The sequence below is a fragment of the Trachurus japonicus genome, chromosome 3 (assembly GCF_045865225.1).
Source record: "Trachurus japonicus isolate A0001 chromosome 3, Traja_1.0".
NCBI lineage: Eukaryota > Metazoa > Chordata > Actinopteri > Carangiformes > Carangidae > Trachurus > Trachurus japonicus.
Genome location: NC_140909.1, coordinates 26,484,469 through 26,508,386, shown reverse-complemented (window position 1 = coordinate 26,508,386; position 23,918 = coordinate 26,484,469). Strand labels below are relative to the sequence as shown.

The window sequence follows — 23,918 nt, the reverse complement described above, 5'->3', positions numbered from 1 at the left end:
CCTGGTCCTGGACCCGCAGGCCAACCCACAGACCATGGACCTGGACTATTTCCAGCAGTGGATTAATCCATGTTTGGTAATGTGTGTGTGCATGTGTGCACGTGCGTTCTATTTGTCTGTTCTTTTCCATGGTGCAGCTCAGTCAAATCTTTGTTAATTGATCAGTGGATTATTTGATCAGTTCATTAGATGACTTCACAGCTGGGATGAGCTGCTGCAGCATGTGGAGACAAATTAAACCTAATAAATCAAATTGATAATCAGGCTTTTATTTTGACAGGCTGATAATATGTATGTGTGTGTGTGTGTGTGTGTGTGTGTGTGTGTGTGTGTGTGTGTGTGTGTGTGTGTGTGTGTGTGTTGTTGTTGTTGTAGTATGTCATCATCCCTCCACAATGTGAGGTGGGGTTGCCTCAGCAACAGGCCACGACAACATCATAACAGTATCAATCAAAAGGAGTGGCAATGAGAAGCATGCCCCCCCAACCCCCACCCCGCCTCCAACTACACACACAGACACACACAGTTAACATTTCAACGGAGCAGCTCTCCCTATGTTTGCATATACTGTATTTAACATGTTTTGATTGGTCACACACATGCACATGCACACAAACTCACATGAACTTAACAGTGTTCAGCAGTGTCAAAGGTCAAACACCTTTGGTGACTGGTGACCTCAGATATCGTTAGCTAGTGAGCTAACAGTCTTGAGGATGAACTCTGTGTGAGTCTACAAGAAATCCACTAATCCACTAGAAACGCTGTGAGTTCAGCAGTAAACTTTTATTTACCACGTCCTATATAGGCTACTGACGTCAGCACGCTAACCGTTAGCAACTAGCTCCAGCTTGACCAAGACTGGAGCTGCAGTTCCTCTCCTGACCACTAGAGTGTGTCTCCTGCAGTGAGTCAGTGTTTACAGCCTGGTACAAACACAGTTTTGATCTCTACAGCTAATTATAGAACTCATTAACCACTGAAGGTATGGACTGAGGACGGGCCACTTTGACTGGCAGCAGCGAGTAGATGCACTCATCTCAGCTCCACAAGCCACACCTCTGTTAACAAGTTTGGATTTGCTGGATATAGGGCTGGAGTCACACACAAGGTAACTTCGGGTCAGGGCAGGGGTTAGGGTAACCTTACGTGAACCCTGACTCCCAGTCAACACCTTCAGGAGTAGCGTCAGGGTGGGACTCAGGGTGGGAGTGTCAGTGTGAGGCTGCGAAGTAACCAGTGTGAACCAGCAGATCTGTTTGTTGGCTCTGGTCATGTGACTCGGTCCTGATTGCTCTGCTCTCTGGGGACAGCCCCACCCCGCCCTAGCTCAACAACATGATGTCATCCTCAAGTCCTCCCACACTGACAGCTGCTTCCTGCCGACACAACCGCTGACATGAGGTCATTTCCTGCTGCAGACACACACACACACACACACACACACACACACACACACACTAAGCTGATCATTGTTCTTAACCTCAGAAACAAGACAAGCTGTTTACCCTCAAACTTTGTGTGTCTGTGTGTGTGTGTGTCTGTGTGCATGTGTCCATATGTGTGGGTGTGGATGTTTTCACATCGGTCGTCATGGCGATGGGTTGGGACTGTTTGTTCTGCAGACTGAACAACAGAGTTTTTGTCTGATCGGAGCAGCATCGCAGGTGAGCTCTGTTGCACCTGTGAGCACGCCCAGGTGTGATGTCACAGTGAAGTGGAGCACGCTGTGACATCACTGGGGCCAGGTGAGGGTCTGTTGACCTGCAGAAACATGGTGGGGGCCTCTGACCTCTGACCCCCGACTCCAGGAGCCCACAGGAGCATGCATGGGCGCCCTGCTCCTGTCAGCCTCCTCCTCCTGCTCCCTCCTCCCAGTGTTTTATTGCCCTCCCCTGATGTTGGACAAGATGTCGTCATGGCGACGGGGTAAACAGACGATAACAAGCCCTCGGCACTCTGAGCTCATTTGAATCGTGCAGCGGCCGCTCAGGGTCAGAAGACGGGAGACAGAGAAGAAGAAGAGACAGACAAGAGGAGAAAAAGAGGGTGACAGAGAAGACGAGACAGACGTAGGAGAAGAGAAGACGGACGGAGGACAGAGGAAAGAGGAAAGACAGGTAGGACACAAATTCAAGAACTAAATCAGTCTGAAAGTGGACCAACGTCATGCTGGTCCACAGGAGGAGGAGGGTGTAATTGATCATATAATCTCTAAATGCATATGATGATGATGATGATGACATGACTACTTTATAATAATAACTGTTTTTATTGTAGTTGATCAACTTTATGACTCTCTCTATAAAATGTCTGATGATCATGAGTCAAACGATGCAAAACTTAGATATAAAAGTTTATGCATGATGTACTCACAGCTCACTATATGTCCCTATTATTATTATCGCATTTTAAGGTTAATGAGAAAAACACATGCATTTTTCTGTTCAATAACCTGGAGAGCAGTGCACATCAATAACACATTTGTTATATGTACATACAATTCTCATATGTTATAAACAGGACACTGCATTTACACTTACCTCTTTGTGTGTGAACATGCATGTGTGTGTGAGAGTCATAGCATGCACCTATTGATTAACGAGTTGACTTATCAGAGAATAAGCTGATTGGTTCAGGTTCTTATTTAAGGGTAATTTAAGGACAGTCAGTAAGTCTAGGTCTCAGTGTTTGCAACAAACGCATGACTGTGTGTCTGTGTTGGTGTTTTGGGACCAATGCATTATGGCCTATGTGGCATTGTTCACAAGCTGAAACCTATGGAACCAGCTGGTGTCGGTCTTTCCCCTGAGCTCTGGTCCTTTCTCGACTACGCTGTCTTCTTCTCTTCCTCCCACAACTTCTCCTTCCTCTGCCATGACGAGCACACTGGGAATAATGAGCTAGCTGGCTTCTTATAGGCAGAGGTGTTGATGTTGGTGTGTGACATGTTAACATAAAGCCATATGTGTTTTTGTAAGAGAGCGCATGGGCAGGCAACCAAAGTTATCAGCAATATCAGCAATACCAGGCCATCATGGGGGGCTGTGTCAGTAGTCCGGGCCATTCTCTCTGTTACAAGACAATGACACTTCTAAATGATTTTGAAACTTTATCACTTTAAGGTGAAATAATTAACTTTAATTAAGCTATGAAACAATGACAACAACTAGAACACTCTTAAATCACTGATGGTGCATTATCTAAGGGGAGTACTGTGATCTTCCAGCTACCTGCTGGTCTGGTTTCATCAGCTCCTTCCTCACTTCCTGCTTCAGGTATCTTCCATCATGGCGGCGAATACAGACATGGAGCAGCTTCTGGACACGTTCAAAAAGTTCGCCATCCATGGAGATTCCAAGGCAACAGGGGACGGGCTTAACGGGAAGAACTGGGCCAAACTGTGTAAAGACTGTCGAGTGATTGACGGCAAGAATGTCACCGGCACGGACGTGGACATCATGTTCTCTAAAGTCAAGTCAGTCTCACACACACACACACACAGGGACACACACACAGGGACACACACACACACACTAATAACAATAAGAGTTATGTGTCACTGTATGTGTATGTACAGGCAGAAGACGTCCCGTCACATCTCCTACGAGGAGTTCCTCAAGGCCCTGGAAGACTTGGCTCCAAAGAGGTTCAAGGGCCAAAGTAAAGAGGAGGCGGTGCGCTCCATCATCAGCCTGGTGGAGGGGGCGGAGCCAGCCAACGCGGGCGTGACGGTGAGAGGAGGAGGGACTTATTAAAATGTCCTCACTTCACTCAATGTCGTCACCTGTCTCACCTGTCTTCTGCTGTCCTCTCTGCCCTCAATGACCCCACCTGTCCTCACTGTCTTACCTGTCTTATTACTACCCTCATTTGTCCTCACTGTCCTCACCTGGTTGATTAACTTCCTGTCATCTGTGTCTGTCTCCATCAGAAAGTGGCAAAGACAGCAGCCGTGGACCGACTCACTGACACGTCCCGTTACACAGGCTCACACAAGGAGCGCTTCGATGAGAGCGGGCGGGGCCGGGGCCGTGGGGGACGGGAGGAGCTTGTGGAGAAGACCGGCTACGTGGGGGCGTACAAGAACGCTGGGACGTATGACACCAAGATGAAGGCTGACAAATAAGGAAGGGAGAGGAGGGGGTCGTACAGCTCCTACAGCACTTATTCTGGATCAAACCTTGAACTTTGAACACTCTGTGTGTGCGTGTGTGTGTGTGCGTGTGTGCGTGTGGATATGACAGAAGTGATGCAGAATTGAGTGGTGGTCCAGTCCGGCCTGGTCTTGTTTAGACACTTGTATAAAATATTTTCCTATAAAAATCTACAACCTGACAGATTGTTTGAGTCACTCCAAAATAAAGTGAGAGAGAAATTATTAACAGAGACGTGATCATACATGATGTGATCGTGGAGAAGTGACCTCACTTGCAGCTGCGATGAGGTCACTTAACTGTCTCAGCGAGAAACGTGTCACATAAAATTTAATTTATACATTAGTGGAAATTATAACTGGTTTATAACTACTGCTCCGGTCGTCAACATATAAAATACATGTTAGTGTGTAGAACATGACACGTGACCTTTGGGTCACATGACTCTGCAGCAACTTCTGGATCCATGTTGTTCCTTCTTCTGTGGTGACTGTTGAAGCTCTGTGGCTGCAGCTGAAACTGGAAGTGATATCATCATCAACCCAATAAAGACCAAAACAAAAGTTTGTGTTATGTCTCTGTTGCTCTGGTTCCACCGCAGGAACCTTGGAGATATATATACAGTTTCAACCAGAGGTTATACAGTTTAGAAAAAGACAAACACACACCTTTTCTCTTCTTCAGGTCTGACAGTGAAGTTGAAGGAAACCTTAGGGCAATAACAAGGATCCAATTTTTTTTATATTTGTAAAATGTCAGAATAATGACAAAAAGGATTTTTAGAGAATTTTTTAGTAACCCTTTAATCAACGACCCTTTAATGATAATGTCAAGAAATAACAATTAATTGCGTAGTAATATCAAGAAATAGCCTAAAAATAACGGTCAATTTCATAGTAATGTCATGTTTTTCATAAAGGCAAAAGATTACCCATGCTTTTCATGCTTTTGGGAAAGGCCAGAATTTTTCTCCCCGAAGTCCTTGCAATTGACTGTTGTTTCTGGCCAATCGTTATTTCTACATTCTACATTTCGTATGAAATTGACCATTATTTCCACATTATTCTAGACATTATAGCGCAATTAATTGTTATTTCTTGGCTATTTCTTGACATTATCATGTAATTAATGGCCTGTAAATTAAAGGGTTACCAATTTTTTTTTAATGATTTCCAACATAGTCAGACATTCGCACACACACACATACTTGGTTAGTATTTGGTAAAGCCTTCCACAAGTTTTTCACAATATCTTGTTGGAAATTTGCCCATTTTCCTCCTGACACAACGGGTGGAGCTGAGTCAAGTTTGTGGGCCGTCTTGCTTGCCTTTCATTGCCACCCACAAATCTTCTATAGGATTGAGGTTGGGGCTTTGTGATGGCAAAACAGGACTATTTTGACTTCAAAATAAAACAGGAAATCAAGACACAGACCATCAAAAGCTTCCAAAGCCAAAACAACACAACTGTTTAACGTCACAGTCAAAGTAGTGTATGTAAAACACTTCTGGTTGCAACTGTATTTATATTATACAGTGTTATATAGGCTACAGTATAATACAGCATGAATTACAGTGTAAACATTTTTATATACGTTTATTACACCAGTTTATTGCTTTGTGTGCCTTCTTCGTCCGTCCAAACTGATGCAGAGAGAAACTTTCTCACTTCATCAATGTCAGCTCAGAGTTGAGATTCACTAGTGTCACAATCCCTGACAGTCACTAATGGAGTGTTCACAACTGGTCAAATATTTGTAATTGATTGATGAACTATTAGAAATACTCTCTCTTTCTCTCTCCCTCTCTCTTCATATCAGTGTCCATAAAGAGTTTTCAAAGGGTCTAACCAGACCTGTGGTAGATGAGACTGGACGTCTAATCAGGACTCTCTCAAACTCCTGAGCAAGTGGTTTGATGACCAGCACCGCCAGTCAACATGTGTGTGATATTGAACTACAAGCTGCCTCTGATGTGTCATAAGCCTGTGACAGTTTGTGTCAGTGGTGAATGTGAGTATGCAGGCAGGTTTATTTAGCCCATTTTTCTAGTTTGTCTCAAAGGGTTTTACACAGCAACATAACAACATCCTCTGCCCTAAGACCCTCACACGGAAAACTCCCAAGAAAACCCTGAACTGGGTGAAAAATAGGAGAATCCTCAGGGTGAGCAATGGAGGAGGGATCCCCCGTGCAATAGAGTGAAGCATGACGAGTTGTCACTGAAGCAAGCCCCGTATGAATGCAGCTCCTCCGTCACACGTCTGAGCTGCTCTGCACTTCACCTGCAACAGCAATGTCTGTACAACCCTCAACCTTACATTGAATGTAGAAGTGATGTCAGTGAGGATGTGACGCCCACAGGTTTGGATCCTCTAAGTTGCTCCACAGTGGATCAAAGCTGCAAAGACTGTTGATGGTCAGAGGTGACTGATGATTAACTCCTTACATGACCAGTCAGCTCCATCTAGTGGACACATGGTAGAGCTGACAGGGTTCCTGCCTAAGGTCTCTCTCTGGTCCTGACCTGGACACTGAGGGTCTGAGGACACATGCTACTGTATAATACAGAGCTAGTGTGTGGACAGCTGGACAGACTGTCTCAGGAGGACATGGTTTAGGTTTTCCAGGTCTCTCGGGTATGATTGTGTGATGTTTGCTGGGTCTTGTACCCAACAAACATCACACATGTGATGTGTCTTGAGAACATAGTATGTTGTCCAGAGCATCTCGTAGCAACACAACACTCATGGTAGGCTACTGACAATGCACAACGAGGTTTGACCCACATTGACTTTATTACACTGACACTGTGATTAATCGTGCAGCTCTCATTTATATGACTGAAGAAACAACACGGTCTATGTCAGCTGTGTGTGCGCGATGATGTGTGCTCTGATGAGTGTCTCATCACTTGCTTAATGTTTCTCCACTGTCTGAAGAGGATGACCCACCACATTCAGCAAATGGCCAATCACACAGCAGCATCTCAACAGGTGTTCAGTACCTGGTTGCATGCACATGATGCCAGCAGGTGGAGCAACAGGAGTGAATTCTGGAGGCAGAGTGTCCTAAAGTGGATTTACCTTCAATCACCATTTATTAAATCTGCATCCATTAAAGAGCCCTGCCCCCCCATCCTCAGAAGCATCCACTAATCCTGATTACAGAGGGAGGACGGGGTCTCTGCCTGCCACATCCCACCCAGAGAGACGCCTGAACGCATCACAGACCAAAGGCTGCGGGATCACAAGAGACACAGAAGACAGAGGGGAGGACGCAGAGGAGACAGGACAGAGGAGGAGGACGAGGATGAAGGTGGAGGGCAGCTGAACTTTGTCAACATGGACAGCAGAGGGAGGAGAGGGACAAACGGATCCTTCAAACACTCGTCCATCAAACGCAGTGCATCATCTGGATCACAGAAGGTAAGACTCACCTGAGACTGAGACTCATGTGACTGAGACTCAGACGTATCTGCATTTAAGGGGTGTCCCATTTCTAAGTAACAAAATAGCCCTTAACACTTGAGGGCTACAAAAATTAAGAGTTGAGATTGAGGGTTAAGAGAGGAATTGGAATTCACCCTCAGACTCTGAGACTCAGCTGAATCTGAAACTGAGCCCAGAAAAATGACAACCCTGTCTTAGTCTGCTCAGACCCAAGTCTCTTAAGACTCAAGTGTCCTCAGACTTTAGTCTCTCAACACCTCCTCCTCCTCTGATCATGTGGTGGTCAGGTGAGAACATGACAGTTGTTGAGTTTTCATGTGCCAGTGTCTCAGTGGGGGAGGGGTTATCTTCATCATCCTCACCACAGCTCCTGCTGTGAATCATTAAACACATCTGTGATGAGCCTTAGTCTGCGCCGTGGTAAATACACTAATAAACTGCGAGTGACAGATTAAACGCTCTGGGTGGGGTGTGGGGTGTGGGGGGATTATCAGTGTTGTAAATGAGATTAATGTTGTTTAACAGGAACTTTCACACTGAGCTGTGACATCACTGACAGGACAGTTGTGGACCTCTACACAGTACTGTGTACTTTTACTACACACTACTTTATATGTCTACTGCACACTACTGTATACTTCTACTATACTCTAATGTTACTTCTTGTGTTATATGTAGGCTACAATGTATGATGTTAATGTGTACTGGGGTGTTTCTATTACAACCTACACATACACCTCGCTCAACAGTGAGAAAATAGGTAGAGTTTAAACTCAGCTCTGTTCATCACCTCTCATGTGAACAGCTAAGGTCAGTGACTGATGATGATGATGATGATGATGATGATGATGATGATGATGATGATGATGATGATGATGATGGTAGTTCATCGTTCATGTGAAACAAACAATAAACCCAGGGATCATGTAATGTTCACATGTTAATCCTCCTTCATCCAAAGTGCAGGAATTTATCAAAGTGCTTCAGAGAACACACACACACACACACACAAAAACACACACACACACATACACACACACACACACACACACACACACACACACACACACACACATTAACACATACACAAAGTCATTAGTGGTGTATGGATTGAAACACAGAAAGTAGATTTCAGGGTCTTGTTTGTGTGTGTGTGGCCTCTGCAGGATTAGAGTGTAAGAGGATTGGATGCATAAAGAAATGGAAAGCTCCACTCTCCCAGTAATTAGCCAGATCTGCACACACGTGAACATTTTGATGTTTCAGCCGCTTGTGGCCTGAAAAAGACCAAAGAAGAAGAAAGAAACAATGACAGCCGCAGCTGCTCTCACGTATCATCATCAGTCTGTATCATTCTGTCACTGTCTTCTAAAGAGATCTACTGACACGCTGTTGAAACATCGTCAGACTGACCAGTGAACCAGATCCTGCTGCAGTGTGTCTCACTAGGATCTCTTCCTCATGAAGATCAATCCTCACCCCTGACCTCTGACCTCTCTGCAGGCTGCTCTTCACTTCCTTACTTCCTGTTTCCTCAGGTCCACAGAGTCTGGATTGAGAGGACGTTCAACAAGAGAGAATGTGTCCAGATCATCCCCAGCAAAGATGCCAGCAGGTTAGGCCTGCCTCACTGATACATGGAGAGTCAACAGTGACTCCCCCTCCTCACCTGAGCACCCGACGGCTATGAGACGTGTCAGCCTGTGGACCCCGTGATGTCTAAATCGTCTTCTCTGTCGTTGTTCAGGTGCAGCTGTGGTCAGCTGCTGACACAGCACACCGCTGTCCCCCCAGGAGCCAAAGAGGAGGGGGCCCCGCTGGTCCAACTGGAGGTCCAACCTGCTGAGAAGTGGACCCCCCTCAAACATACCCAGACCTCCCCCACTGACGCCTATGGGGTCATTGAGTTCCAGGGAGGGGGGCACATCAACAAGGCAATGGTACCAAACACACGCATCTACTGTGATGGTTTGTCGTGAGATTCATCCGTGTCACTGTAAACAGCTCCCACCCTCTTGTTCCACCTCCTCTTCCTCCTCCTCCTCCTCCTCTTGCTCCACCTCCTCCTCCTCCTCTTCCTCCTCTTCCTCCTCCTGCAGTACATCAGGGTCTCCTATGACTCAAAGCCGGACTCCCTGCTTCACCTCATGGTGAAGGACTGGCAGCTGGAGCTCCCCACACTCCTCATCTCTGTCCATGGAGGTCTTCAGAACTTCGACCTGCCACCCAAACTGAAGCAGGTGTTTGGAAAAGGTCTGATCAAAGCTGCTGTGACAACCGGAGCCTGGATCTTCACTGGAGGAGTCAGCACAGGTACCATAGTCAGCCTGGGATCCAGATCCAGATCAGTCCTATACCCACTGGTCCTGACCCTCCTGACCCCTCTGTCTTTCAGGAGTGATCCGCCATGTTGGAGATGCTCTGAAAGATCATTCGTCCAAGTCCAGGGGGAAAGTCTGTGCCATAGGCATCGCACCGTGGGGAATCATCGAGAACAAAGAGGACCTGATTGGGAGAGATGTAAGTCCAGTTTAAACCAGGCCAAACTGGACTGAAGCAGACTCAACCAGGCCAGGCCGGTGGTTTGTAAAACAGTAACTTGTTCCTCCCACCTCTGATTCCAACAATCGCATGTGTTTCAGGTGACTCGGCCCTATCAGACCATGTCAAACCCACTCTGCAAGCTTGCGGTCCTGAACAGCAGCCACTCCCACTTCATTCTGTCTGATAACGGGACCAGTGGGAAGTATGGCGCTGAGGTCCGCCTCCGCCGGCAGCTGGAGAAACACATCGCCCTGCAGAAGATCAACACACGTGAGTCATGTGACCTGTTTACATCAAACCTGAGCAGTTTGTGGCAATACCAAATACATTCATCCTCACAAGTTCTGATCCAGGTCCAGATTCAGGCTCATCAGTTTTGGACTCACCAATCATGACACATCATGTGACCTGTGGGTTTCCCTTTGTCATCCTGTGCCTGGAGCTGAGTGTGAGGCAGAGACGGCAAAGGGCGGCTCAGCTGTCACCTTTACTGCAGCCACGAGGAGCACAGCCTAACACAGCCCCACCTGCTTTCAGTCTTTATGCTAAACATCCTCCTTCCCGTTTTTGTACTAAGATAGGTTCACCCTTTTCTCTGCTCCCAGTTTTTAAGCAAAGCCAGGCTAATGTTTCCACATGTTTGTTTGTCTTTGTGCTAAGTTAAGATAACGTTTTCATCCACTTCCTGTCTTTGTGCAAAAGTTTGCCCTGTTCTCTGTCTTTATGGTCAGCTTGGATTATGTGATCAGTGTTGTTTCATTCAAGTGAAAAGACACTAAATGAATTTAAATACAATTACTGTGATGTTTGATGACTGTTATCAGGTTTGATCTGGATCAGGTCTGGGCTCTGGTTCGGGTCTGGTCTGGATCAGATGCTTCATCCTTACAGGTTATGTGTGTGTTTGTGTGTTTATCAGGTCTGGGTCAAGGGGTTCCTGTGGTGTGCCTGATCCTGGAGGGAGGTCCTAATGTCATCTCCATTGTGCTGGAGAGTCTAAGGGAGGAACCTCCTGTTCCTGTGGTGATCTGTGATGGCAGCGGTCGGGCCTCTGACATCATCTCCTTTGCTCACAGATACTGTCAGGAGGACGGGTGAGGATCTCAGTCGGAGAGTAGACGCCACAGAGGTGTGAGCAGGTGTGATAGGGATTCCACCTTAATCGAACAGACCTCAGTGTCCTGATTCTGGATCAGTTTTAATCTCAGACTATATATTCCGATTCTTCTTTGTAATGTTTTTTGTGATGTTTGAAACATCACTGAGCTATATCAGAGCCTGCATGACAGATGTGACAGATGTGACAGATGCAGAAGATGTGACAGATGGTCCTCACACCAAATCCTAATCATGACCTATGACCTTTAGGGTCAGTAGAACAGTGGCTCAGATTAGTGTGGGGGTCCTGACTTCCATCCTTGGCTCTGACAGTGAGACTTTAGTAAGTTTAGTTCTTCAGTTCAGATTGTGAGATAGAATTGATTCTGACTAAATTAAGACTCCAGCTCAGTTCAGCAGAAAATGTTTGCCTGTGGGAAGACTTCAATAGTTACAGGAGAAAGAAGAAAATCAAAACTCTCTCTGACAAACTGACAATCATATGTGTATCCTGTTTATTGCTGCTGAGATGCCACTGACTGTTACCACAGTAACAGTGAACACAGGCCTGAGTTAGTCCCAGGTGATGGAAATGAGCAGGGACTGACAGCAGAGGAGGAGGAGTCAGGTTTCCTCCACCTATGGTGTGTGTTTCCTTCAAAAGATCTCACTTGTGACCTCAGTGTAAACCAGGTCACTATCTGATGTGATCTTAGTGGGCGCCCAGTACACTAGAACATCCTGAGGCCGCCGCCCACCGACAGCTAACCGGAGCGTCTGTGTGTCTGTCATAGGTTGGTGAGTGACAGCGTCAGGGAGCAGCTGCTGGTCACCATTCAAAAGACGTTCAACTACAACCGCACCCAGGCGCAGCAGATCTTCACCATGGTGATGGAGTGCATGAAGAAACGAGCTCTGGTAGGTTGCCCTCACACAACCCCCTCTCTTCCTGTCTCAGCCAATCAGGACCCAGGGGGTGGAGCCAGCGGTCCAGGCTGATTAAACCTGCTATGAGACCTTGGCCATCCTGACATTAACATAATGATAAAGGTTTGACCTTTGACCCCAACTGCAGCTCTTAGTGCAGATTGTTCTGTTTATTTAATCCTACAATCCTCTGCTTCCTCCCGTCGACAGCTGCAGCCAAACATTACATCACCTCATCACTCTAAACGGTCACTGTTAGATGAAAGCTGCAGGTCGATGGCTCAGATCAGGTCCATCAGGTTCCAGGGTTCAACTCATCATGTATCTGCGGCTTGTTCTCGTCTGAACCACATGTTGCTTGTGTTGATGACGTACTGTACTTCCACAATAAAACCAACAGACTACTAAAATCACCTGTGTGCATGGGGCAGCTGCTCCACCACAGCTGTGTATTTGTCACCTGTGTTACCACAAGAATGGCTGGAGCTGTGTGCGTCTCACAGTGCATGTTGTGTTGTGTAGATCACAGTGTTCAGGATGGGCTCAGAGGGACAGCAGGACATCGAGATGTCCATTCTCACAGCTTTGCTCAAAGGTAACTAACGCATGCACATATACCCACACATACTCACAGACAGTCACAGTTACACCTGTGGTGTTTGTTTTAGGCACAAACGCATCGGCTTCTGATCAGCTGAGCCTGGCTCTGGCTTGGAACAGAGTGGACATCGCCCACAGTCAGATCTTTGTGTATGGACACCACTGGCCTGTGAGTCCACCTCACTCATCTACTGATCACTGATCAGTCCTGTTTCAGAACCAAAGCTCAGTGGCAGCATCACATCTAATGATCTCAGTAAAACATCATGTGTCTTCCTCTTTCTGCAGCCTGTCACCGCCTTACCCCCCGACCGTCCTAAAAGCCCCACGGCCCAGAGGGCAGGGGGAGGTGGGGCCGGGGGAGGGGGAGGAGGGAAAGGGAAAGCCAGAGGGAAGAAAGGAAAAGGAGGCAAAACTAAACCTGAACCACCAGAGGAGACCGACCCTCGTAAACTGGAGCTGCTCAACTGGGTGAGGCTTGTCTTGACTTGTCGCATGCTGCCACCTCCTGCACTGATCAGATGAGATCAGTAGAGTCATCTGTCAAAGGCAGGAACAAATTCAACAGAAAGGTTCTCAGGTGTAACAGCAGGGGGCAGTACCGACCAGTCACAGCACTGGGCTCAGTCTCACAAATATTACAGGAGGATGAGTGACAGATGTCAGTCATTTCAACACAGCACAACAGCTCCACAGTTTCTTCAAGTTAGGGTGGGGATGATGATGATGATGATGATGATGATGATGATGATGATGATGATGATGATGATGATGATGATGATGATGATGATCCTCCCACAGGTGAACTCTCTGGAGCAGGCCATGATGGACGCCCTGGTCCTGGACAGAGTGGACTTTGTGAAGCTGCTGATCGAGAATGGTGTAAACATCCATCACTTCCTGACCATCCCCCGCCTGGAGGAGCTCTACAACACGGTGAGACTCGTCCCCCTGCAGGCAGGAGTAGACAGGTGAACAAGGTGATGTCTGCTTCAAAGTAATGAAACAAAGCTTTAAGCTTTACCCCCCATCTTCTCACTGACATGTTGATACGCTCAGAATCCGTCATCTCTGATCTTAAATTAAACCTCTAGTCTCAGTCTCATGTTGCTACAACATAATGGTCAGATTAACGTCAGATGTTCACACTCAGTCAGTGTGTAAAGCTGTCGACATCACAGTCCCTGTCTGGTTCTGGTTCTACAGAAGCTGGGTCCGGCCAACACGTTGCACTTCGTGGTCAGAGACGTCAAAAAGGTTAGTGATGCTTCCAATGCAAATCAATCAATCAATCAATCAATCAATCAATCAATCAATCAATCAATCAATCAATCAATCAATCAATCAACAAATCAATCAATCAACAAATCAATCAATCAATCAATCAATCAATCAATCAATCAATCAATCAACAAAACAATCAATCAATCAATCAATCAATCAATTAATCAATCAATTGTTTTTCCTGATGGCCAGAAACAAACACAAAAGTTTGAATCGTGCATAAACAGCATGGACTGGACACTCAGCTTTTCTCTCTCAGCTGCCAACATTTACTTCCTGTTGACAGTGAGAACAGAGTGAGAATCAGATCATGAGCAGGTTTGTGTTTCAGGGCAACCTTCCTCCAGATTATCAGATCACACTGATCGATATTGGATTGGTGCTTGAGCTCCTGATGGGCGGAGCATATCGCTGCAATTACACCAGGAAGAACTTCAGAACACTGTACAACAACCTGTACGGCCTCAAACGGGTGAGTGACAGAACTCAGAGGGAACACAAAGGGAACTCAATGGGAACACAATGGAAACTCAATGGGAACACAATGGGAATACAATGGGAACACGGAGAGTTCAGTATCTGAAGCTGCTAAAGTTCCAGGACCAGATTATCTAACCTAGCTATTTCCTTCTTGCAGCCCAAAGCTCTGAAACTTCTTGGGATGGAGGTAAGTTGGCAGCGTTTATGTGTCACTTCCTGTTGTCCTGTCTGTCTGAGTCTGACACGTGTTCTTGCATCTGCAGGATGACGAGCCCCGTTCCAAGGGGAAAGGAAAGAAGAACAAGAAGAAAGAGGAGGAGGTGGACATTGACGTGGACGACCCTGAGGTCAGCAGGTTCCAGTACCCTTTCCATGAGCTGATGGTGTGGGCAGTGCTGATGAAGCGCCAAAAGATGGCGCTGTTCTTGTGGCAGCGAGGGGAGGAGGCCATGGCCAAAGCCTTAGTAGCCTGTAAACTGTACAAGGCCATGGCCCATGAGTCATCCCAGAGCGAGCTGGTGGATGACATCTTCCAGGATCTGGAGAACAACTCCAAGTGAGTCGCACACAGGGGTCAAGGGTCACAGGGGTCAGGGGTGCGTGGTTATGATGGCATGCTGTTCACTTTTCAGGGAGTTTGGGCAGCTGGCCTACGAGCTTTTGGACCAGTCGTACAAACATGATGAACAGGTTGCCATGAAACTTCTGACCTATGAGCTGAAAAACTGGAGTAACTCCACCTGTCTGAAGCTTGCCGTCGCGGCCAAGCACAGAGACTTCATTGCCCACACCTGCAGCCAGATGCTACTGACGGACATGTGGATGGGCTGCTTGAGGATGGGCAAGAGCAACAGCCTGAAGGTACTGAGGCTCTGCCACAGAACTCCACTGTGATGCTGGAGGTGAAGTGACCTGTGGCTGGATGAGGAAGGTGAAGGTGACTCACTGACTCTGGATCAGTTCCTCACTCAACCACACGTCACTTCACCTCAACCTCACCCTCAATACACAGCAATCATGACTGTTCACCTACAATTTAACTCCTGAGATCAGCACCTATCATTATTGATAATTTATTTCCAATCAATCAATCAATCAATCAACTTTATTTATATAGCACATTTAAAAAACCACAGGGGAAGCCAAAGTGCTTTACATTAGGACATAAAAGATTAAGATAAAAGACAGCACATAAACACAAAATCACTTTAAAAAACAAACAAATGGACCAGCTCACTGCAGGTGCTTTTATAGGGAGAGACATATAAAAAATTAAAATTAAGGTGAGTTAAAAGCACGGGAGTAAAAGTGTGTTTTTAAAAGAGATTTAAAAACAGGAAGCGAGGAGGCCTGTCTAACATTCAGGGGTAGCTCATTCCAGAGCTTGGGTGCAGCAGCGGCAAATGCTCTGTCACCTCTGAGCTTCAGCCTTGTTTTGGGGACTGTCAGCAACAGCTGGTCGGCTGATCTTAGTGATCGGGGTGGGCAGTAAGGCTGAAGTAAATTGGTTAGATAGGGTGGAGCAAGGTTATTTATGCTTTTAAAAACAAATAACAAAAGCTTAAAATTGATTCTGTAATACACAGGGAGCCAGTGTAGGGACGCCAGGATGGGAGTGATGTGCTCACGCCTGCGTGTCTGGGTTAGCAGGCATGCAGCAGAGTTCTGCACAAGCTGCAGACGGGCGAGAGACGCCTGGCTGATCCCTATGTACAGAGAGTTGCAGTAATCAAGACGAGTTGTAATAAAAGCATTGATTAATTTTTCCAAGTCAGGTCTTGATAAAATAGGTTTCACCTTCGCTATTTGACGTAATTGATAAAAACTTTTCTGTACTACACCACTGATCTGTTTCTCAAATTTAAAATCAGAGTCAAACTTGACCCCCAGATTAGTGACGCAGTCTTTGAAATACAGTGACAGAGGGCCGAGGTCAACTTTGGGGGGGGAATAACATCATTATTTCAGTTTTATTCTCATTGAGACTCAAAAAATTAAGTGAGAGCCAAGCTTTGATGTCGTTAAGACAGTCAATGAGTGGTTGGACAGTGTGAGCATCGCTTTGTGCCAGTGGAACATAGATCTGGCAATCATCAGCATAAAAATGGAATAAAATACTATGTTTTCTAAAAACAGAACCAAGGGGGAGTAAATAAAGAGCAAATAAAAAAGGGCCGAGGATTGAGCCCTGGGGGACCCCATGTGGAAGAGGAGCTGTTGAAGACACAAAGTTGTCAATTTTTACACAAAAGCTTCTGTCCGTTAAGTATGACCGGAACCAGTCAAGGGCGACACCCTTAATGCCCACGCAGTGCTCAAGGCGAGAGATTAAAATGCTGTGGTCAACAGTGTCAAATGCAGCAGACAAATCTAAAAGCACTAGGACAACAGACTTTCCAGAGTCTGTTGACAAAAGTATATCATTTGACACCTTCAAAAGTGCTGACTCTGTACTATGGAGGGCTTTGAACCCTGACTGGAATAGCTCAGTGATGCCATTATCTTCTAAGAATGGTAATAACTGGTTGTAGACAACCTTCTCTAAAATTTTGGAAACGTATGAAAGATTGGAGATAGGCCTGAAGTTGGAGCTGAGGGAGGGGTCAAGGCCTGTTTTTTTAAGTAGAGGGCGGACTACTGCATGTTTAAAAACCCCAGGTACTGTACCAGAGGAGAGACTTTCATTAATAATCTCAAGAATGCTTGGTCCTATTGTCGTAAGTACCTCTTTAAACAGACGAGGGGGGATGGCATCTGCAGGGGAACCAGAGGGCTTCATATGACTAACTGTGTCCTTTAAAATGGAGAGGGACACCGGCTCAAACTGAGAAAATACAGATGAGCAGAGCAAAGGAATCGAAGGATCATAGGAGGGCTGAGAGATACAGGCTCTTGTAGACACACATCTACCTCACATTAGCTCTACATGTGTGCGACCTTCAGATGTCACCTCGTCAGTGGGATAACTGACAGAACTGATGTCAACTCATTGTTTCCCTAACTAACAAGTTCTCACAGTTTACATTTTATTCACTTTGCATGAGTAAACATTGCTTGAGTAAACATGGGAGTATTTGCGACGCATGTTTCGACACAGGGACAGATGCTGATTCTATTCCACTTTCTTTGTGCAGGTGATCCTGGGAATTGTTTTTCCCCCGGCGATCCTGCTGCTGGAGTTTCGTTTCGGAGAAGAAGCTTCATTCCACTCGTCCAGGGAGGGTGTGGACAGCAAGAGCAAAGATGATGACAACAAGTCTAGCAAGGTACAGGAGGGGGAGGAACCTGTGTCAGTTTGTGTTGTCAAGGCCGTGGTTCTAACGAAGCCTCTGTTTCAGGACGCCGTCTCCAATGTGGATGCCATATCCAAGAAAGGTGACGAAGAAGAAACGCAGAGCAAACAGAAGAGAGGAAAGAGAGTTCCCATCGGTAGGAAGATCTACGAGTTCTACACTGCCCCCTTCACCAAGTTCTGGTTCAACACGGCAAGTCCATTTTGTGGTTTGTGATATCAGGTGGTGTTGCTATAGTGATTTGAATCAGCAAAAACAGACTTTTACTGCCATGTGCTATTGTCTTTAGTTATTCAACCCATCATGATGTCATCATGTGAAAAGAGGGAAGGGCTAGGTGAAATATAATAAACCCACCCGGATCTAGACAAGGAAGACATAATTGAAAGGTTAGGATCATGGCAAACTCTGATTGAATATTTAGACCTAAAGTGAGCTGATTATGGGGGTGGGGTTAGAGAGGGAGGGCTGATTGAACGCTCCATCTCTAAGCATCATGTGACCTGAAGGTGAAACCACCCGTGTGTGTCCTTAGATCTCCTACCTGGTCTACCTGATGCTCTACAACTACATCATCCTGGTGAAGATGGAGAGATGGCCATCTCTGCAGGAGTGGATTGTCATCTCCTACATCATCACTCTGGGCCTGGAGAAGGTCCGACAGGTAAACAGCAAAGCCCCCCTGAGCACAGTCAGGGGTTCAGGCGTGGGTTCATTAACCCGTGGTGACATGATGACTGATTATTCATCAGCTGTCATTATCCTATTTGAGTCTATTGATTCATCTTGAAGGACAATCCTTGGTTTCCATGTCAAACCTGCTGTGACACACACACAGTTCAGACCTCACCTCAGTGTGTGATTTTAAATCCGATGGGCATGTATCAGGTGAGAGTCTGGTGTGTCTTGCTGACTGGATGTCGCCCCTGTGGTCAGATCCTTATGTCAGAGCCAGGGAAGCTGAAGCAGAAGGTGAATGTGTGGTTGGAGGAATACTGGAACATCACAGACCTGGTGGCCATCTCTGTCTTCCTGCTGGGGCTACTGCTCCGGCTACACAATGAACCCTACATGGGCTACGGACGCGTCATCTACTGCGTCGACATCATCTTCTGGTACATCCGAGTCCTTGACATCTTCGGGGTCAACAAGTACCTGGGGCCCTACGTCATGATGATCGGCAAGATGGTACGACTTCCTGTCGTGACACTGCACATTCAAATCAGCAGTGAACATGAAATCATGGCGTCTTTATGTCCTGCTGATGTCCTGCACAGAAGAATCGGGCAGAGGACAGTCCCTCTGGTATCTGATCTGTTGTCTCTGGTCCCTCTGATCCCACCCCCTTGGCCCTGGCTCCACCCCCTCAGATGATTGACATGCTGTACTTCGTGGTCATCATGCTGGTGGTGCTGATGAGCTTCGGTGTAGCTCGGCAGGCAATCCTCCACCCTGACGAGGAGCCAACATGGCGTCTGGCCCGGAACATCTTCTACATGCCGTACTGGATGATCTACGGAGAGGTGTTCGCTGACTCCATAGACCGTAAGACTAGAGTCCACCGTAAGACACAGCTACGTCCTCTGTCCTGACCTGTCCTCACTGCCCTCACGTGTCCGCACTACATTCACTGTCCTCCCGTGTCCCCTGTCCTCACCTGCCAAATATGCCTACCTATCCTCTGTCCTCAACTGTGCCGCCCTCCATGGGCCCTAATAAAGTCTACTGTGAGACACAGATACATCACCTGTCCTCACCTGTCCTCCTCCTCACTCACTCACTTTTGAAAACATGTCTCTGTGTCTCTGTTCTCTGTCAGCTGATGGTAACGTTGTCTCTTTTGTCTCTTCCTGTCTCTTCCTGTCTGCTATCCACTGTTGGACAGTTTATGCGATGGAAATCAACCGTGAGTGTCTGAGCTTCATTTACAGCAGCAGGAAGCTGTTTCCAGCAGCTGCTTTACAGTAAAAGCCTCTTTCAGCAGGCGGTAGCATTAGCATGTTAGAATTAGCAGCTGGAGAGTTAAGTGAAATCAGTGGCAACACCATGAAAATTTTGACTTAGCGGTCAGATGTCAGTGAATGCCCCACAGCTTATTCAGAGAATTATGACCGTCTGTCAGGTTAGAGGCTTTTATTGTGAAGGCAGGACTTTTATTTTATTTTTTTCGATTTAAAAACACAAACACTGCTAATAAAGTTCCGTATGTGTCCAAAGTCAGGACACACTTTGACTGTGTGTGTGTATGTGTGTACTCAGCTCCATGTGGAGACAACATGTATGACGAAGATGGGAAGAAGCTTCCTCCCTGTATCCCTGGAGCCTGGCTCACTCCGGCCATCATGGCCTGTTACCTGTTGGTGGCAAATATCCTGCTAGTCAACCTGCTGATCGCTGTGTTCAAGTCAGTCACACACACACACACACACACACACACACACACACACACACACACATAAAAGCTGAAAAAACTTTTTCTCCCTCTCACACTGAAATGAATAAGACGACCTGACTCCTCCTTCCACCTTGCAGCAACACCTTCTTCGAGGTCAAGTCCATCTCCAACCAGGTCTGGAAGTTCCAGCGTTACCAACTGATCATGACCTTCCACGACCGGCCCATCCTGCCCCCACCCCTCATCGTCTTTCCCCACATCTACATCGTCCTAAAGAGGTTGTGCTGCCGTTGCAAGCCAGAGGGTGACCGTGACGACCGCGAGAGACGACTCCGTAAGGCTTTTGCCCTGTCTATACTAACCAGTTTAAACTCAACTAGGTCAAATCAGTTTAAATTTTTTATTTATTTATTTATTTATTTATTTATTCATTCATTCATTCATTTCGGACATGTTAGTAAAATCAGACTTCATCACACATCATCTCAGATTAAGTAATACAGCAACATGGCCAGTCCAAAGTCCCCCTCCCCATTTGGGGAACAGAAAAGAACAGAGCCTCTACAGCACTAATTATGAAAGAATAGCCATATTTCACATCAAATTAAACAGCATAAGTTTGTCTACAGTGTGTAAAAACCATGTTTATATGACCCAAACACTACTCAAATAAACAACTAAACATCAAACTTCATGAAGCACCTGTGTGTGGACCCAGTTGCCACATTTCTGGCTCATATACTACTATACATTATGCAAAACACATCAGCTACCACTCATCTGAAAGAGCCGGCTACAAAGATTGGGACGTTACATAGCAACCGCGGCTACACAGAAGCTACACAGAAGCACGGCAAAGAGAGAAGCCAGCAACGAGCAAAGTCGTGCAAACACAGCCAAAACATCGTCGTAAATTTCATCTTACCTTTGCTGTTTTGCCGTGAAATGTTTGTTTTATGGGTAAATCCATATACATATGTCTATGGGTAAATCCCATGGATCTAGTATACCATCCATGGTAAATCCACAATATTTCCAGTTTGAACTTTGACCGGCGTTAGTGTTACATCGGTCCGGGCGGGCTGTAGGAGCGGGGAACCTTTGTGAGCGCTGCACACAACAGCTTGCTCGTCACACGTTTCAGGATTCTGCTGATTCAGATTGGCTCATGGCTGCCAGTACTGTCGATCACATCAACGTGGGTATAGCCTCATTCTATTGGCTCTAACGGTTATAATGAGCTGACTCAAATCAACCAATCCACTACGGAGATAGAGCCAGGCATAACTGCATTAGTTTATGCAAATTGTGTTAAAATAAAGATTAAACAATGGTTTATAGTGGCAAGCTGCGCCAGAAATTGACATTTTGGAAAGCTCGCCTGAATATTTTGTAGTAAAATCTCAATAATTTTTTACTGCTTCACTTTATCAGAATCAACCATTGCAGAGATAATGTTCATACATTGTGCAATCATTTGATAGAGGTTTTGTGCTTTAGTAGCATCATTCTGAAGGACACTCATCCAAAATATGATTTTTGGGGGGGTGAATGTTAATTTTTTTTTTACTTTTTCTGTATGACATCTTCATTTACTCTTCACCAGTAACACATATACTGAAATTTACACATCTAAGCAATTTCTAAATTTTTTCCCTTTACTATGACACCAAAATTATTCAAATAGACCTGATGGTTGCAGAGATATACTCATTATATTATGGATATACAATTTTCGAGAAAAGGCCTAGAAAATAGGCTTGGTTTTTAACACGTCAAGTGCCCAGCTCAGACACCTTGGTTACTGGTGTTTTTCTTCCTAGAGCTGGTTCTGAGCGCTGAGGAGCTGAAAAGCCTCCATGAGTTTGAGGAGCAGTGTGTGGAGGAGTATTTCAGAGAGAAGGACGACGAGAAGCAGTCGTCCAACAACGAGCGGATCCGAGTCACGTCCGAGAGGTCAGAGGTCACTGCACCTCACATACACACTAACACCACCTTTTACTAAAACACTAGGTAAACTTTACAAAACAATAAAAAACAGTCGCTGATCTTCAGGTTTTTCTGTTGCGTTATTGTTTGTGTGTTTCTTCCTGTCTGTGTGTCAGAGTGATGGAAGACTGGTCTCGGTCACTGATGATTGGGGGTTTAAATATTTATTGATCCACAGAACAAACATGATACTGACTGTGATGACGATAAAGAAAGAACGTTGTCCATGTCTGTGACACAGAAAAGCTGCTGATCTCTATGTTTGTGTGCCTGACTGAGTGATGTCATGATACTGGCTCCTCCTCAGGGTGGAGAACATGTTCATGTGTCTGGAGGAGGTGAATGAGAGGGAGCAGTCAATGAAGGCTTCGCTGCAGACCGTGGACCTGCGCCTGGGTCAGCTGGAGGAGTTCTCTGGCCGAATGATGAACGCTCTGGAGAAGCTGGCGGGCATCGACCACGCCGACCTTGTCAGGTCACGTTCCAGAGGCTCGTCTGTCTGCGAACCTGCCCTGCTGCGACATGGCAGCATCAACAGCGCTGACGGCTACAGTCTGTACCGCTACGCACTGGACCACGATGACCGCACGTCAGTGTCTGGGGACACGGAGGGACACGACAAGAAGGCCCAACTGAGCCCTGACAGACCAGGAGCAGGAGCAGGAGCAGGAGCAGGAGCAGGAGCAGGAGCAGGAGCAGGAGCAGGAGCAGGTGAGAGAGAGACAGAGACCAGATGAGAGGGTCCAAGTAAGGACAGAGGCACATTAGAAAGAGGATCCTGTGAAAAGGCTTTAATGGCAGCTTGTTACTATACATAGTATATAAATGCCACATACACATAAGTAAATACACATGTGTATTTAGTCTTTCTGTATGTTAATATTGACAGACACAAGTTTTTTTTCCAGTTTTCACACTAAAAGCTGATTTGAAGACCACGATGTGAGCTCTCATCTTAGAGTCTGTCAGTTTCAGGTGAGGTGGCGGAGTTCGGCTTGACCCTGGAGGTCAGAGAACCACGGGAAAGGGCTCAGTCTCTGTCCAACGTGGACATCCTCATCTCCCCCTGCGACCCAGACATCAGACCTCACAGCACCGCTACCCCGCCTCCATCCGAGCAGACAGGGGCAGAGCCATGGGGGGCGGAGTCAGAGAGACCGCCGGAGAAGAGCCGACTTGAGGCGGCCGTGTCCTTTCCTCTGGAGAGGTCGAAGGTTATGCAGTATTTGTCTTCTCCGACCCTCAGTAGCTCCTCAAACAGGAAGTCCATCAGCAGTATCATCTACAGCCCTGCCCATCAGAACCAGGGGGGCGTCACCGCCTCAACCCCCTCCACATCTCCAACAGCGACGAGGGAGCAGAGCGGAACTGAGACGAGTCAGGAGGCTAACGAATCCAGGATGGACAGTAACCACGGTAATGGCAGCAGGGAGGAGCTGACGGAGCAGCTGCTGCTGGGGGAGGACAGGATGTACCCCACCCTCCGCTCTAAGAGCCTTAACACCAACCCGAGGAAGACGAGGGTGAGGAAAAACGAGGAGACACCTCGATCGGCCAGTAGCGTCAAAGACCTGGTGTCAGCCTTCAGCGGGGAGGGAGCGGGTGGGACGCAGTCCGGGACCGCGTCCAGAGACTCAGACTGATCCTGATCAAGGGTCTGTGGTTGACATGAACAATGAGAGCTCACAAGAACCATCCACC

At 46.6% G+C, this 23,918-nt stretch overlaps 2 protein-coding genes across 2 annotated transcripts; both read left to right on the top strand.

Annotated features, from left to right (window-relative positions):
* Positions 1-1,997: 1,997 nt before the first annotated feature.
* On the top strand, positions 1,998-4,713 carry tppp3 (tubulin polymerization-promoting protein family member 3). Its single transcript, XM_085768023.1, has 4 exons — positions 1,998-2,120; positions 3,279-3,478; positions 3,581-3,734; positions 3,935-4,713. Exons 2-4 carry the CDS (start codon positions 3,291-3,293, stop codon positions 4,127-4,129), a joined length of 537 nt encoding a protein of 178 aa, XP_085624149.1. The 5' UTR covers positions 1,998-2,120; positions 3,279-3,290; the 3' UTR covers positions 4,130-4,713.
* Positions 4,714-7,417: 2,704 nt separating this feature from the next.
* Positions 7,418-23,885, top strand: LOC146990051 (transient receptor potential cation channel subfamily M member 1-like). Its single transcript, XM_085768013.1, is given in 28 exon segments — positions 7,418-7,583; positions 9,146-9,222; positions 9,355-9,547; positions 9,707-9,920; positions 10,003-10,127; positions 10,250-10,421; positions 11,071-11,245; positions 12,044-12,167; positions 12,699-12,771; positions 12,845-13,081; positions 13,084-13,247; positions 13,578-13,712; positions 13,983-14,033; positions 14,392-14,532; positions 14,698-14,727; positions 14,804-15,096; positions 15,173-15,401; positions 17,675-17,806; positions 17,879-18,025; positions 18,369-18,497; positions 18,770-19,021; positions 19,204-19,378; positions 19,719-19,739; positions 20,093-20,237; positions 20,366-20,562; positions 22,052-22,184; positions 22,525-22,880; positions 23,190-23,885. Coding segments are annotated over 28 exon segments (4,875 nt in total). The 5' UTR covers positions 7,418-7,499; the 3' UTR covers positions 23,861-23,885.
* Positions 23,886-23,918: the final 33 nt, after the last annotated feature.